This window comes from Malurus melanocephalus, unplaced genomic scaffold (genome assembly GCF_030028575.1).
Source record: "Malurus melanocephalus ecotype Western Australia unplaced genomic scaffold, MMel_1.1 scaffold_277, whole genome shotgun sequence".
NCBI lineage: Eukaryota > Metazoa > Chordata > Aves > Passeriformes > Maluridae > Malurus > Malurus melanocephalus.
In genome coordinates, this window is record NW_026623509.1 from 534407 (window position 1) to 552248 (window position 17842).

The window sequence follows — 17842 nt, forward strand, 5'->3', positions numbered from 1 at the left end:
ACCAGTGGAGAGAGASGTCAATAGTCTGCAACTACTTCCTTTACCCAGCATCTTCTGTTGATTTTTGGGCTTAGTTATTGTTGAGGTTGCCAGTGTGATCACTGGCCAAGAGMTGATACTTGATGATTTTGTATTAAAATCTCAGGATATGAGGAAAGGGTACACTGTATATCATTAGTCCAGTTCCAAACATAAACTAATGAAAAAGCTCAGTCAAAGAACAGTTGAAAAAAATTAAACAAATTCATCATGAGTTTCTGATGCCTTACAATTTTAAGTATTCCTCTTTTTTATTTTRAATTAAAACATTCCTAGATCCTGGCAGCACAGCTTTTGTGCGCACGCCAGGCTGCATTTTGCAAAGGGTTGATTAAAATAACCAAACATTACATCAGCTTTTACAACCTTTTCCTTTGAGGACCTGCTGCTCTAAATTTGAAATATAATGCTACAAGTGTTAGGGGAAAGGCATTCCATAAAGCAGTTTAGGACTAAGGRAACCCCACTAGACCATGGAGCATCTGAACCTTTTCAGGATGGCTCCACACACACTGGCATTGTACCAACTTGATTTCTCAGCACTACATGGGAAATTCTTGCTTCCAAGTGTTACTTTGTGCAGTGCACCTCAGCAGGCTGACAGAGTGCATCTTCCATATAAAAACTCATTTTGCCTCAGCTGATTTGAAGCTGATTCCTTTAAGAAAGTTGGTATGTTGTAGAAAAACCCCTGTTCCTCTCAGAGAGCAAAGATGAATGAGTTATTCAATCCTTTCAGTTTCACAGATCTAAAACACCAAGGCCAAATCTTTTGTTGTTCAGTGACATTTTAAAAGTTAATCAGGTGAATGATGTTTTTGTCCAAAAAAMCCCCAAATTCATCCAAAAAAAGTCTGTGCCTTTTCTTCAAAACTCCATTACCAAGCTTGGTTACCAGTTGGTGTCTACAGTCTGGTGTGCTGGGACCTGGACAAACAGGTTTTATAAGGAGAAATTACACATAGGCTGCAGAGAAATAAAATGTTAYCTCCCTAAAGTCACTCTGTGTCCTGTTGCTGCGCTTGACTCTGCCCCAAGTGAGCCCAGGATGGCTCACACACACTCCTCTCCTGACCTCTTTTCCTCCTTCCTGAAACAAACTACACCAGGAATTCCTGAATGCTGTAACACCACCCACCAAGCCCTGCCTTACCTGTGTGCAGCGAGAGATGCCGGGACAGAGTCTGCTGGCGACCAAACACTTTTCCACACACATCGCAGGGAAACAGCTGGTCATTAAATTTCCAAGATGGCAATCCATTTCCCACCTCCAGCCCCAGCTTTTCTGTTTCTATGCCAAAAAACACATAAAGTCACATCTTAAGAACTCTGAAGACTTGCAGATTTCATTCAGTAGAGCCCTGTAGGCGTCATATAAAATGCAGCACTTKGGCTGCATGCTGTGTGATCTGGCACATGAGTTCATTTAAAAAGGAAACTCCCAGTGCTGGAAAGGAAATGAATCTTTCATACAGCATCTTTCATGCACTCTCTGAAGCAGAACACTGAGCCAAAGTGTTCTGGACACAGGCACAGCCAAAGGGTTAAACCAGGTTATGCACAGAGAGAAAGTCGAGAGTGAGCAGGGCAAGCATTAACCTCTAATTATGGTTTTGTGGAACAACCACTTCTGTGGCTTTTTCAATCAACCACCTTTGCCTGGTGCATAAAGAAGCCTGGTCTGAGATGGTGGTCTGACACTGGATTATTRTTCATGGATGAAGAAAGATTTCCAGATACATTTCTTTTCTACTGAGGCAGGAATTTTTGCCACATACAATCATAAAATCACTTAGGTTGGAAAAGTCCTTTAAGACCAAGTCCAGCCATTAACCTAACACTGCCAGGTCCACCACYAAACCATGTCCTAAAGTGCCACATCTATATGCACATGAGCAGTCTGACTCTGAAGACCAGAAGACTGCTCAGACAAACAAGGGGACACAGCACACCAATATGTGGCTGGCTTCCAAGGTAAGCTCCACCAGCAGTGCTGTCCTCTGCCATCCAAATCCTCAGCAGCTTAGAGGGCCATTGAAAAACTGTGACCCAGAGTGAGYTATTATTTTTAATAAATGGTTTTAATTGTTTCAGTAACAGAGAGAGTCTGCAATACAGAAAAAAGAAACCCCACAGAGCACAGATACAGAGGCACTTTGTAAGGARGTCGAGAGAAAAGGAATGGGAATGAGGAAGAGGAGAAAAAGTACACAATGCTTCAAGAAGTTGAAAGCATGGCCAGTTTTGATTTGGCCAGAATGGAGCAAAGAGCAGGCAGAGACTGGGAAAGCAGTGTACTACTTATATTGGTAAGAGAAACAGCATCAGCAAGTCTTGATTAAAAAAATACTCCATGCAAGGGTCCTGTTCCCTGAGGAGAAAGGACTGCTGTTGCACAGAACTACAAGGGGACTCTGCAGCTTTCCAAACACAGCAGCCAGCAGTGAGGGGGCTTGGTGTAAGACTTCCAGTTCCACTGGAATGAAAGGTGCCCCTGGTAGAGCACCTTTCTCCAAACCAATGCTGCCCTTGGGATTGCTGCTCAGAATGCTCCACCCGTGCATGTGCACATGTCCTGATGGAGGAAAACCATTTGGCTGGGATTTTCAGGTAAAAAGGGGAAGAGGAGCTGGAGTCAGGAATTCAAAAACATTATAGTGAGCGTAAGTTAACATTGTGGAGGTTGGCAGAAACATCAAAATCTTCATCTCATGAAGATGAAGCACTGAGGAATAAACACCCCCTGTATTGGCAGCCCATCACYGACAGTCACCTCACTGCAAATGTGGCTGCCATGGCTGAGAGTCTCTCCTTCAGAGAGAGCTTTTGAGATAACTCCACTGTGGTTTAGGCAAAGAGCTGTCAAATATTGTATTTAATTTAAGCAATAATAAAAGCAATGCCTCATTTGGGGCAGAGAGCCCACAGAGCAATCTCAGCAAATTTAGGGCTGCCCATCCTTACCAGCCCCTTCTCTCTGTTAGGTTCTCCTGTGACCCTGTAATACGTACAGTATTCACACCAGAGGAATTCTCAGCCACCTCTGAGTGCTACCATCCAACAACACATTTTTGTTAAAAGAATTTCTAGTTMGAAAACAAGTTCTGCCTATTCAAAACAGTCATTTTGTGAAATTAAAAAGGAAGACATCCCCCCATCCCCTAAGGGCTATAAGTGACCCATAACCTCCAAGAACTTCAATAAARAAGCATTCTTTTTATTACTATCCTTGAGTTCCAAACAATGGAAAAATCTGACTCTCTGGTAGTGCTACAGATGTTTCAGCAGAGCTTTTTGTGTACATAATCAAAACAGTGCTTCAAATGAGGAAAATAGTAATAATTATAAGAGAAGGTCACAAGGGTGTAGGTTGCTTCAATATGGTCACAACAAAAATGAATTAATTGGGACATATACCAAACAAGCAGGCTCAATTAAGTAAATAAGTCTCTTAACAATTCACTTTAGTATTAGTCATCAGCCCTGTTTTATCTCTCAAGAAAAAGAAATATAATATCCTCTTCCCTATGAAGGATTGTCCTGGGAAGCTCATGGGAAGCTGGAAAAATAGCAGCTTTCTGATTATCTCAAGCTGGTGACAGCCAGTCTCTTGCAAAGCAGCTGCATATTTTTCATTGATGCAAAAGAGGACACTGAGGTGTTTTGAAAGTACTTCTGTTTACTTTTAAGATTTATTTCTGGAATCCTAACTACAGTGCTTCTTTCTTCTCTTTTGACTGAATCTTCTCTGTGCAGCAAAGTGCTTTTTCTCTTCAGCAGCTTCTTAGCTTGCTCATGGCAAACCAGAGCTGGTTTCTTGCAACAGGAGCCTCAACACTCTGAAAGATTTCTCAGCTCCAAGGAAAACCACCTACTTCCACCCATCTTACTCTCTGGGCAGGCTTTGAATGCATCCTGGAAACTGGAGATCTGTGTCCATACAGGATCCAGGAATCTTCCCAGAACACGCCCAGCACCTGACCTCGCCAGAGACCTGAAAAGTCACGTGAGTCAACTTCCACATTCAGTGCTTGGGCTCTGGCTCTAACTAATGCCAGGGAATGTGAAGTGACTACAGGCCCAGTGACTCCAAGAGCATAACACTGGGCTGTGCACAGCATTCTCTGTGCATCCCAAAGCCTTACTCCAAGGCAGTCAGTGTTGTTATTCTTTCAGAACACCTTGCACACAGTGGCCAGAAACAAGATGGACTGAGATCAACCAATGTTAAATAATAAATCACTGTTGTGAGAGATGTCTCACAGAAATCCATCTTTCACCATGACATCCCTTACACTAAAATTAAGAAATCAAAAAAAGAGAGGAAAATAAAGGACTTGATCCAAGATGACTGCTCTAAATAAATACTCCATGGCAAATTCCAAAATTCCTACGACAGGAAAGCATACATGACAAAATTACATTGAAATTATTGATAAATAGGCTGCATTTCTGCATGAGTTTGGGAGTTTCAAAGAAAATGTGCTCAGTAAAATGAAAGGCCTCCAAGTTCTCCAGTACAACATTAAAAAGAAACAGAAGCATTAAGACTCAGGATATTACAGGCTAGTGATAAAATTATTTTGAAATAACTTTGCATAGAACTCTTAACAGCTAAGAATCTTATGTAAARGTAAAAGTTTAATTAAATATAGTGAAATGCATCTTTATGGACACCTTTCCTGCCCTTCTGCACCACCTGGTGTCACTCCCCTTCTAGCCATAAGTCAACCTCATAAGGAGTAGCTGTGCAAAGCTGATCATCCAAGAAGGGGTTAAGAATTGCCACCATCTGTGTTTTCTCTGARGTGAGGACATCAACTGCAGAAACATTGTTCTGTGCCTCCTCTTCTCTTTCCAAACAGAAATTTAATTTCTGGCAAACAAAGTGCTGCAGCTTGAAAGAGTCACTATTTACCCCTTTCCTAAGGTGTTGGGCATAATTCTAAAAATGTATGTATTTTAAGTTTTCACATTTAGTGATTCATTTTTTCCTCTTCCTCTCCACCTGGTGATCTCAATACAAAGAGTGTATTAACCACCCCTTCTGCAAAGTCTTTACCCTGACTTTTGTCAAGATATGCTTGGAGAGAGGCCACCCTATCTGGCTGAAGCTGTAACTGAAGAGGAGGACAAGGCATGACCTGAATACATAAGTGACTGTCCAGAGTCACCCAATCAGCCTTGTGACTGCTGGTAGCTGTCAGGCACAAGAACTTCCCAGGGACTGGCTTTGCACTCTGATACTTTGATTACTTATTTTCTTTTACTTTGATGTATTTTTCAATCACTGCTTCACAGTGTTTTATGGAYATTATGTTTTAATATGCTGTTCAAAGCCATGCCCAGCTTTGTATCTTTATACTAACAATGGAAAGAACAAAGACAGTATTTAAGTGAAAAAGACAAACATAAGAAAACAAACAAAAAGTATGCTGAAGTGTCAGTCAAAGAAGATAAATTCATATTTATAACCTTTGCTGGTTTACTGTCTGCTCTCACATCCTATAACTCATTTAAACAGCTGCTTCTCTGTTTAATCTTCACACCTYCATAGACCTTGGAAGCAAGTGAATCCACAAGGGCAGATCCTTCTGGTCAGATGGAGTCCCACGGATATAAATTAAATAGATTGTTCTTTGYAGTAAGTATTCCTTAAAGAGATGGAAGTGAGGGGTGCTGATAAGTCTTAACAAGGAAGGTCAACATTCTTTTTCTCTCAGTTCTTCTGGAAGTGTATGTCATAGTTATATTTCGGGTTATTCGGACAGTTTGACACCACACAGATGGTCAAGGAGAAAACAGGTGAGTAGTTTTGAAAATTAAACGAACAGAAATCCTGTGACAACAGAGAGTGGTGGTTAGATTATTTCCAATAAATCCTGCTTGCAGGCTGAATGCCATGAAGGAAACAAGTCAGATGTCCAGAAGAGCCACCCAGGCTGAGGCTGAGAGCTAAGGGACAGGAAGCCAAACTCTGGGCAGGAGGGGAACTGGGRAAAGGTAGATGGCAGCTGATTGAGAAGAAAAGGAAAGGAGGAAGCATGTGGTACCTCCCTCCTCACACTCCAGGGATAAAACCTGATGTGAAAAATAAAAGATGCAGAAGGAAGCTCCCATGGAAGAGTGCATCTAAAAACCCCACCAAACCAGAAAATTAATAAACTGACWAAGAAACCAGAGTTCTGTGAGCTTTATGGCAAAAGGATGAACACTACATGCAGATGTCCAACAGCAAGGCATCTCTCTTTGCTCTGAAAGACTCGGGACATTAAACAGTCATCAGGTAACTTTTGGCTGCTCCCAGCCTGAGATTTATTGCTGCTTTTTCCTTTGAGATCTGTCAAGTACCCCACATTTACCCAAGAGRTAAATACACTGCATGCAGCTCTACAGGAATGTCACAAAAGCTTGCTCCATTTGTAAGGTTATTTCTGTTTAGTTATGTCTAAAAGACAAAAACTTCAAGAAGTTATTTATTCAGAAACAAAGTATTAAGGTCAGGTAATCATACAAACATTGATTTAAAAACATTTACTTGCTCAAAGAAATTTTCTTTCCTTCTTCTGAATTATCTATCTTATTATACTGTCTTCCTACTTTCTTCAGTGTTGCCATCATCAAAGATGCATTTTATTGCTTTGGAGTCTTCCTTTTACATGTTCATCTATCACCTCTGGCAAGCACACCGTATTTAAAAATTGAGAACTCCTTTTATRAAATACGTAATTAAGACTCTGTTGCAAGCTTGTTTGCCAAAAGCCTGTGAAAGGTTCCCAAGCTCAAAAATATATTGACTGKACAAAATTGCAGTGCTCCAAATACTATATATCTTACTCCGCTTCCAGCTTGCTTCCAGAAAGGTTTTATTTGTAGGACTGGAATTCTCATTTCTAGAAAATCAGGTAAAATAAACAGTGGAATCCTTCCAGGTACTGTAGTTCCTGARTAAGATATGCCTCTGGCTTAGATAAGGTATCAGTGATCCTGACTGGTCCTGCAGCCTTCATTTGTCACCCTGTGCATCACAGCATCCTGTCTGGTTGTGGTTTAGGGTGTATTTTTTACTGTGAACAGACTCATCCGCTATTAACTGAGATAAGCAATTGCTTTCTAAGCGTAATGTTTTTGTATATTCCCCACAAAAAAACAAAAAGAAGACAGAAAACTCTAGTTACACTTGCAAGGGGATCACATCCTTTTGTTTCATAAGCCCCAAAAATCTGCATATAATCAATCTGAATGACAGAACAAATGCACAGAGGAAGCGGAAAAAGTCTCCAAATAAAAAACTTAACCAATTAATGATCTTATTTTTTTTCCTCAAAGGCTTTGCAGATGTTTAGCATTTCTATGGAGTGTGGTAAAAAGTAGTAAAATTACAATAGTTTAAAATCCCTGGTATGGAAGAAAGTAGAACTCAAGTGATTTTATGTATCAGTAGCACAGTATTTAAGCTGCTCTTTCTGAAAACAGCAACCATCAAAGTTGGAAATACTTCAATGAAGTGTTTGCATAACCCACCAGAAGAAACATGAATACTGTGYACAAAAGTATTCCAAGTGCAAACAACAGACAGCAACACTTGAAAAGGTCACTGAGAAACAATAAAGATGTCAGGGTTTGGGAAAAGAATAAAAACAGGTAAAAGATGAATTTAAAGCTGACTCCATAGAGAAACATGGAAAAAAAAGAAGTGAAGCCCCCTCATTGCTGAGACTGAGCCCATTGCTCAAAAATGGACAGTCAGAAGCAGGGTGAGAAAGGACAAAGACAAGGTCAGGACAACACTGACTGTGAAACACAAAGCTMCTGCCCACCTTCCACCTTTGCATCAAAACTCACACCTATTTTCACTTCACTTTTACAATAGAAGACTTGTGAGCAAGCCATGAGCTACCTTGTGATAACCTTCATCTGCATTATAAAGCTCTGAGATTTGCTTTTGTTCTCTGCATTAAGCTCAAAACTTAAGAAACAATCAAGCAGAGAGAAAAAAAAATACAGTTTATGTAAATTCTGTGCAAGGTGGCTGAAGTTGAAGATTTTTAAGGAACCCCAAAACCACAAAAATGTTGCAGCCATTTCTTGAAATTTTTTTTTACAACATGTACATTATGGCATCAATTTGAGGGTAGTCCTGGACAACAGCCTCTATTTCCCCCAGCCTGTATTACTCACTGTACTGCTTTAGCAKAAAGCATAAACAGGACTGGCTGGTGGTAATTGCAGTGCTTACCTAACAAGAAAGAATAGAACAATGTAAAATTCCCAACAGATGCAAAATAAGGCCTTCCCCAAGCTGGGAAGGCTTCTGGAAGCTACTTCTACTGGCCAAGAAGTAGCATGGAAGAGTCCCTTTACCTCACTGCATTGGCTCCAGGAGCTCCTCCACCGTTCCCAGTTATCACAGGAAAAATCAGCTTGGTTTCATCACTGCAGATGAGGTAATGCAATATGGCCCAGAGRGAAAWKKTKKTTTKKTTTTTTTTTTCTCATTGAGGGTGTTGAGACATTGCAAGAAAGGCAAAGGAAGCACCAGAAAATCCACTCCCCCAAAGCATTTTTAAAAGTTTTACCTGATCATTGTTGGCCAAGAACAACCGAACCTTTCAGTAGCAAAGGGCTCTATCACAATTGCCACCTTTTTTTTCCTTTTTTAGAAATGACAGCTAAATTTAAATTCTGCACTGATTGTTGGAGAAAAACCTGGTAATGTGCTCTCTTATCTTTGCATAATATATTTTATTTTATTTGCTTCAGAAAATAYCTTCATGACAACAGTAAGATGTGCCATCATGAACTTCTTTAAGTTTCCTCTCACTCATTCCCAAGCAGGTGGCCCTCACATTTTTTCAAGCATTTACTCTGCTTGTGGCACTAATTTTGGGTGCYACAACACCGAGTTCATATGAACTTATGCAAGTATAATTTGCTCCTATTGCTATTTTTAAACCAAAATTAATTMATTTCCATTATGCCAAGAGGTTTCTATCTTTTAATTTCTTTCCTACAATTCTGCTCAATGCACACTTCCAAGAAACCCTTCTTAAGATCACTCAAACACTTGTGCACATATTAGGATTATTTTGGGGCATGTACAAATTCTCCTTTTTTTCTTTTGTTTCTGTCAATGTGACAATTTCTGCTTGCAAGTCCACGGGAAATAGAGGCTTTTATTTCCTAAAGAGAAAATAGTAAACACACTTAGGGCACTTTGCAAAGGCTAACACCAGTAGTTCCCATCCAGTATTCAAATAAAAATAAAGACAAATTGGTCTTTAGATTATATTTTTCTTTTCAGCTTTCTGCCTGCTTTTGAGTGAAGCAAAATCTCCTGTAGAAGAAGAAGCTGATGACCAGAAACCTCAGWGGGGGAGTGCAAAATAAAGCCCCAAACGCAGGCTGAATCCCTTAGCTGACTGAATTAACACAAAATAATCAACACTGGATGAACAAGTAACTACAAACATTTGGCCAGACCCCCTTTCCCAAGGTGCTTGTGATTGCTGCTGGAAAGGAAATATTTTTTGCCGCTTTTATTGCAGATTCCCCAAGAGAAAATCACTGAATCTGCCATTTYCTTGAGGCCTTTAAGTCACTCTTTTTAAGATATTCACATCTCTCCTCACTCTTTCTCCTATCACTAGCACACCTACCTGTAAACSATCCTCTCCTTCTACATAATTCTCCCTTCTGCCTTCTGCTCAGGGTGCATTTGCAGGGCACCAATGAGCACCACGACTGCCTCAAACTCAACTAAAACAGCCAGCAACAAATTAGGACAAATTTGTACTCTCATGGAAACCATAATGTAGAAGAAAAAAAACCCCAAACTTGTCCTAGCTTTGCTTAGATGATTTTTAAACAACAGTCTTTTTGTCCATCTATCCATCTGTCAAAATTGCTGATGAATTTTGCATTTAATTTACTCAGGCAGGCAAATATTAAAAAAGACAAATTTGTACAAGGTAAGATAGGTGAGGACTGGAGAGTCCCAAGGTAAYTCTAAAAAGAAATGTCAGGAGTGATGTGTTCCAATTCCTTTTGCAGAGCTAGAAAAGTAATTTAAAAACCTGTCTTTCTATTTCATGTTGAGCTTGTATTTGCAAAAGTTTCATCTTCAGGAAACAATCTGACTCAGTGCTGATGTTTACATTTACAAAAGATGCTGATATTAGAAAAGACAAAAGAGGATATGAAAGTGGAGATAGGTTTGAATAAGATGCAGATTCCAAACCTCAGCATGATGAGTATCTATAAGCCAAATGCCTCATCTATCAAATCTCTTTCAGGAGGTTGTTCAATCACCCCTATAGCTTTGCTACTGAATTTATATCCCAGAATGAGAGCTGGAAGGGACCCCAGGAGGCCAGCTTGTCTCTCCCTCACCCAGAGACACATCAGCCACTCACCAAACTTACCCATCAGTCCCAACAGGGGCTTTTCTTACTGGTTTTTTTTTTTTTTTTTTTTTTTTTTTTTTTTTTTTTTTTTTTTTTTTTTTTTAACCCTCCTGTGACAGGGGCTTCTCAGCCTCATCTGACAGTTGTGCTTGTGCAAAAACACTCCAGTGCTAGAAAGTTTTACTTGGTGTATAACTTCAATCTCCTCTGCTGTCATTTAAGCCTGTTATTYCTTATTCTGCTCACATGAACACAGGCAAGGTCTATTATTTTCCTCTCAAAGCTGTCATTTTACATATCTGAATGCCATTATCCTATCTTCCCTTTTTTTCTTCTCCAGACTAAATAAACAGGTAAAATACTTCAACCTTCATCCACAGCTCCTGTGTTCTAAATCTCTGACCACCAGTGTCTCCTCCACATGGTTCTTGGATTCCAGAGCCCAAAATTGAWTTCAGGGCTCCAGCTGCAGAGCAGAATTACCACATGTGCCTTACAGACAGCATTTCCATCATCTCAGCTGCATGTTTGTCCTTTCTGCAATGCCAGCTCTACACACAGTGACCAACTCTAATCAAGATCCCTGCCTTAAGCTGCACTGCCTGGGCATTCATCYCTCCCCTTTCTTCGTGGCACTCAGCATTCCCTCAGGCACAGAACATTGATCTCACTGCACTGGCTGTTATTGTTCAGCCTGTTTCTTAATTCTTCAAGGTAAGACTGAACTCTTGTTCTGTCCTCCCAAGTGCTTATGGCATTTCCTTGCAAGGTGTCACCCTGACACTTAATAAACATCCTTTCTCCATCATTCACAATGTCAATTATAGGACTGATGAATGCTGGAGCAAGCACAGCCTCTTGCAGAACCCCACATGGTCCCTGGGGTTTCACAGCTGCACTTCACCACTTAAAGTTGTACCTGCCCTGAGTTTCCCTTCTTATTATGGGCATATTGAGGGTGACAACAYGAAAAGCCTCACTCAACCTCAGAGGTCATTAACTATTGGTAGACTTCTTTCCATACCATCCAAAGCTGGTTACACTTGTCCTTCCTGAAGYCACCAGGTGTTATTTTGCTGTTTTCCCTTCTTCCTTTCCCAAAACCAACACTTTACCACTTTCTAGTCATTCTTTCCCCAAGCTTCTGTCACCTGCATCAAAAAACAGCTCCCAAGARCTTGCTGGGCAGCCCTGTGTTGTCCCAAATGCACTTCCCAGAATACATGGTAGACCAAGTCCCACATTTCTCACTGAGTAYTTTGGATTAATGTAGGTGCTCAGAAAACCCTTCTCAAATTTGACCTCCACTTGTGTTATCTAGTTAAGAATATTTATGGCAACAACTATTTTACTTTTTAAAAAATCACATGCTCTTGAGCAACTATTACTCAGCAAACATATCATAATGAGTTAAATAATAAGACTTGCCAAAATAATAAGAGATGCCAAAACCTGCCATGCTTGAAAGGATAAAAGAAATCCAAGTGCTAAGCTTTATTTTCCCATGTGGGGTAAAACTGTTAAATTTGGCCATTTCTGCTCTGGATTTGAAACTGATGATATTTCTTAACAGCTTTTGGTTTGCTGGGTTTAATGATTGTGATCTAGTTTGGATTTATTCTAAATGAAAAAAGGTATTTGCTCTGAGTGAAAATATTTTGCTTTTCTGTTCTTTACCATACGTTGATCGTGTTCTAGAAGAATTAAACATAAAAGAGAAATAACATTTTTAAGAGTATTTTTGCTTGTATGAGAACATTGTACAGTATTAGAGGGGAAATAAAATTTACCCTACATAAAGGCAGCCCACAATGAAACAAGAAACACAAGTTTTCAGATAGATGTCAAGTGCCTTTCAAGACAACCATTAAACATGRACCTGAACGTGCTTCTTTCTGTTTGTTTTAATTAACACCTTTCATCTTGAAGGTCCTGTAAACAACTGGCAAAATAATCAGTGCAGTGACTTCACAGGGAAAGGAAATGAACTCCATGTGCCCACGGCAATTTGAGCCAAATCCTGCTATTTAGCTTGTCTGGCCAGGAGTTTCATGGGTTTCTCAAAAGGGTGTGATCACATTCCCTGCCTGATAAATACTGCTTGTTAAGAAAAACGAAGATATGTACAATGATGCACATGTTGCACATTTCACTTGCCCTGTTTGAGCCAGAGAGTGCCCCGTGCACACTTGAGCAAGAGGCCATTTGCTCATTTGAAATTATTTGTTCTGCATWATAATGGTATTTTCAGCTCTGAAAGGGATTCTGCTAGTTAAGAAAACTGTGTGGCTGCTCAGGACACAGCCTCTATTGCTGCACCACAGATCTGCACCACTCATGCACAAGATGCAAACCTGCTTGGCAGCAGACCCAGAGAAAGCTGCAATCAGTTAAACCCCGTTGGTTATGATCTCATGGAATGAACCAAAAATGTGGAAGCCTCTGCTTGATGGCTGCAGTGCAAAGTGGTTGTCAAGGCAGCTGGGTGCACAGGGAGAGAAGGCTGCACCCAGGCACACGGTCATGGGAATCTGAAGACAGGATGCAATAGATGGAGAACGTGCCAGAGCCGCTATCAGGCACTTTAGCACTGAATTATGTTGAACAAATTCTGCAAAATCTGTCTTGCTTTGGAGAACTCTGCCAAGCACAGCCCACTTGTACAGCAGTCCAACTATCTCACCTTCCTAAAATCATTTTCCACAAGTTGCCAGCTCTCTGCCTCCTGCTACCAGACTGCAGAGAGCCACCTCGGTGGCTGCCAGGCCCTGGCCTTCCAGAGAGCTCACACCAGTCACTTGTGCCCACAAGGAATTTTTTTTTTTGTGTGAAGAATTAGCATCTTGGAGATAAACTGAAATCAGCCACCCAAATCAATCTGCCACTCTATCACAAAAGAACTTTCCCACCATGTATGAAAGGTTGGATTTGTCAGAGGGACATCTCTCCAGTGTCCTTTTTCATGCATCTGTGTAGATTTTTACACAAACATACACATGCACACCCATGTACACACACACACACACACACACACAGAAGAGTATCTGGTTGAATCTTACTCCCAGGGAAGTACCAGAAGAAAATTAAAAGGGTGCTTTTGAGGACCAAGAGAAGCAGTCTTTGTATGGCTTAGGGAGTACCTACAGTTGTGCCCTGCAGGGAGYAATGACTGTGTGGTAWCTKCTTCCAGCAGCGCTTTCACCAAGCACATTTCACAGGAATACTAAGACAGAAATGAACAGCAGAACCAAGGCCTGATGGAACATGCCTCGGTRGTGAATTAAGTGCCACTCTCACTTTTCTACCCTGACAGGAAGCCAATASGGGTCAGGGACTTTCATCATCAGGAAACTGAAGGGGGTATCTAATGTCTTGGATGGGCAGAGCTCATAACTCAGACCAAAACTGAAAGCAAATAATTGATCATAAGCACTAGAAATGGGATAAAGCAAGGAGGGGAAAAAGCACTACATAAGTCAATTCACATGCACRTGCACTCCCCCTCTGCAATTACACTGGCAGTAAAAATTGCTGTTCTGCCACTGGGACAGAAACAGCTGCCAGGATCTTGAAATACTCTTTTAGACTTCCAGAAAAGTCTGAAGTCCAGCAAACATGATTAAGGGAATGGAGCGTCTGTCATACGAGGAGAGCCTGAGAGAGTTTGAACTGCTCAGCCTGAATAAAAGGTGACTTGGTGGGGTGTTTGCAACCTGGATAAATACCTGAAATAGGGGAATAAAAAGATGAAGTCAGGCTCTTCTTAGTAATGCCAGTGGAGAGGAGGCAMGGCACAAATTAAAATACAAGAAAATCCATTTAAACAAAACCATTTTTCATATGGTGAACAAAGTCAAACACTGGCACAAGTTGCTCAGAGATTGCCCAGAGTCTCCATTCCTGGAGATAGTCAGAACCTGACTGGACACAGCCTTGAGCAACAAGATGACTCTGCCCTGAGGAAGGGACTGGAACTAGACTTCACACCTCAACCATTCCATGATTCTTCCAAAAATAATAATCCACAGGTTCTGCCATCCTGAATGAATTCCAAATCAATTGCTTGTAATCATGCACTTAAGCCTGGGCTTTCATTTACAAATTCTAACATTTGAACATTTGAAGAAAGCCTTCCTACAGTAAATAGGATTAGCCACGATGTGGAGTTAGAGGCTTTTTGGCAGATGTAAGCAAACAACTGTAAGGAGGTGTGAATCATTCTAATTAACTCCATGGGTACATRGCTGGGAAGCCACACAAGGGCAATTTAAATGCCAACATTTCCTTGCTGATCAYTTCAGTGGAAATCTTCAGGGTTTGTGTATTTCATCCCCTAAGGCCTAATGGCATTTTCCAGGGTGAATGGCATTTTCCAGAAGAGGCAACAGTCCCCTGCAGGGAAATCAAACCCTCAAGGTGTCTTTTAATTTCTGCAGTGGGCTTACAGTGATCTCAAGGTGATGACTCAAAATTCAGAGCTGGTTCCTGTAAATGGTTGCTGAAGTTTAGTTTGCTGCAGAGCACAGGATACCAGCATGAAGCACAAAGACTGCCAGAAGATCGTAGATGTGAATGAGCATGTCAGCAAGTTGAACCAAAAGAGCTAAAAGAGCTCTTGCTATCTACTTTCTAGATGCTTTGAGTTACAGAAAATTATAACATTAAGAGGTATATTGACCTTAAGGCATTCTTAAAAAGGAATTAGGTGGGAAGACACATGCAAACTCATACTAAAGAATGACCTAAATAAATAATCACCACCGGTCATTATTGACAGGTCAGTACAGAGTGGACACACATGGCAGGAGAGGTTTTGATGCATTTCAAAAATGTACTGGAGCACAGAAGCTTTACTGGATTTATTTCACTGAAACAAACCAACAACCAGTAAATAGAGCTGTGACAAAAATTAAAAAAAAAAAAAAAAAAGAGGGCTATTCCTGAACTACAAATATCCTCCAGTTCCAAAATTTTATTTTAGCCATGTGAAATTTGCCACCATCAAAATGACAGTGTTGCAGGTAGTACTAAATTCTCATTAAAAGATGTACCTTTTTTTTTTTTTTTAAATTTCATCTACTACAGATGGGATTGTTTCAATATTTGGCACTGTCAGTGCAAATGAAGGAGAATACCACATCCTTGGTGAAYAGGAGAGAAAATAATGAAATACTATTATTTACACACAGATATACATGGAGAAAAAATAGTCCCAAAAACCCATGGCTGGAGTTTTCACCAATATTAATGAACCATCCAGAAAAGAAAAAGTGAATATCAGTTATCTGGCTTCCATGAAGGCAGGTTTGATTTACAGAATGAGTCAATGAGATGGCGGAAAACTATTAMAGCACATTAAAGACTAAGGGTCAGGAAAGCAGCATAAGATCAAGTTTTTAATTTRTCCAGTGATCTGAACTGAACTATATAGTCTGACATAAAACTAAACTATTCTGTCAAAAGAAGAATCTTATAAAACAGAAGATGAAAATGTCCTTTTAAACATTTTAAAGTGACTGTTTGAAATACAATTTTTAGCTTTTTCTCCCTACCTTTTGCTAGATTAAAAGAAGCCCTGTTCTTAGAGGGGGCAGCTAAAATTACTGAATTATTTTGGATATGACTTTGTATTAGATATGACTTTGATACTATGGTAATTTTTGAGCAAAGTGTGTTTGGTTGATGTGGAAACCAAAACTATTTTATTACCCTTTTTGAGTAAAAATGAAGTTATGCAGACAGTTAAGACTAATATGGGAAAGTGCAACACTATGGTTATTAATGTACAAAATACCTTAAAAATAAGAGAAGCAATTCCCCAAATCTAATGAGTGAATTTGAACTATATACCCTAGGAAACTCCTGTCTTCCCTTCTCAGAGTATTAGGATTTCACCACAGATTATCAGGGAGATACTATGGCTTCTGTGGGTCTGGTGAGACCCTTTCTGGCAGCTGTTGGAGATTTCATTGTTATTTCCTTGGATACCCGACTTGAAAGCTTCCATATGAGAATCAACTCTACTGCCTGTGATACTGCTGCTGATCAGGAATACTCCACCTTTTTTCAGGCCAAATCCATCAAAATTTCATTATTTATTTAGGGTTATTTTCCCCTCCACTAAATGCCCTGATCAGCGCAATGCTTTCACACCTCTTTTCATATTCTTTCCTACTTATTTCATGCTCCTTGGGGATCTTRTCTATTCAATGGCCTACAGAGAGTGCTCTTCCACTTAAATACCCAATTTTGCAATTTTCTTATAAACTGGCTTTTAAGTTAAGTTGTTTGCACTGAGGGGGGCACTAAGCTTAAGTCTCAAGGACTGAACTTTGGACCCATTGCACTTAAAAATCCTATTTAATAACTTCAACAAACACTCAATAAAAACCTGACCAAAAACAAACCAACCCAAACAAACCAGAACTGCATTAATGAAAGCAGTATCAATGTGCAGAAATTTCAGAGTACTAAAGAAATAATCCTGAGAGCTAGAATAACAAGTGAAACAATTCAAATTACAAGGTCGTATGCCTAGAGTGTAGGAACAAGAATTTCTGTTGCATGCTGAAATCATCAGCTTGAAACTATAAAGGAATAGAAAAACATGTTACTATTTGACTAGAAAGAGAGACACCAGCATGTTCTGGTTACAAAGGCTGTGATTAATCAGGAGAGGCATTTCCAATATGCACACAGAAGATTGCAGGCTGCAGAAAAAGTCAGTGGCAAAATCTCCTATAAAAGGGCACATATAGTTCTGACTACTCATATTTGCAGAAATTAATGTCCCCTAAACAGAGGCAGAAAAAGGCTWGGAAATGGAAACCCTGTCATACTAAAAGAGACTAAAAGACAGTGGCTGGCTTACTCCTCCAAAATGAAGGCAGGATTAGAGAAAATGTAAGATGGCACATCAGATGGTGAACATCACAAGGGAGAAGAACTATCAAAGTGGAAGGACAGCACTGGTGAAACAACCAAAGTTGAACTTGCTGTGAATAAATTCAGGCTGTTTAGAGAGTGGTGCCAGCTCTTGAAAGGGGTGAGCTTCTGAAACAGCATCCTCATACCAATAATAAGGATGATGGGGTTTAAAATGGAGACGGGTAATTAATAAGATTGCATAATGTTGTTACTTAGTATAGAAAATAATTGAATTTGACACATGAAATATCTTACTGTCCTGTGTTCCTATCACTTTTCCCAATTCCTCTGCAGCTAGGGTGCCAAAAAGTCCGTAGACAGAGAGTTGGCAGGAGTCTGGGGATGCAGAGCCCATTTGGTGCTCACTTGAAAAGAGGTGACTCAATACGTGGGGTTCCACCAGAGCCACTGGACTGGGAATTTCCTATCATTTTCTTATGCTGTTCTTTAATACTTCCTATTGTCCAGTT

The 17842-nt window shown here is 40.1% G+C and overlaps 1 protein-coding gene across 1 annotated transcript in view; it reads right to left on the reverse strand.

Moving 5' to 3' along the window:
* Window positions 1-17842, reverse strand: part of ZNF827 (zinc finger protein 827) — a 78543-nt gene that overhangs the window by 12339 nt on the left and 48362 nt on the right. The window contains exon 9 of the mRNA XM_057376288.1: window positions 1193-1330. Coding sequence (XP_057232271.1) covers window positions 1193-1330 — 138 coding nt within the window. The remainder of the gene's footprint in view (window positions 1-1192; window positions 1331-17842) is intronic.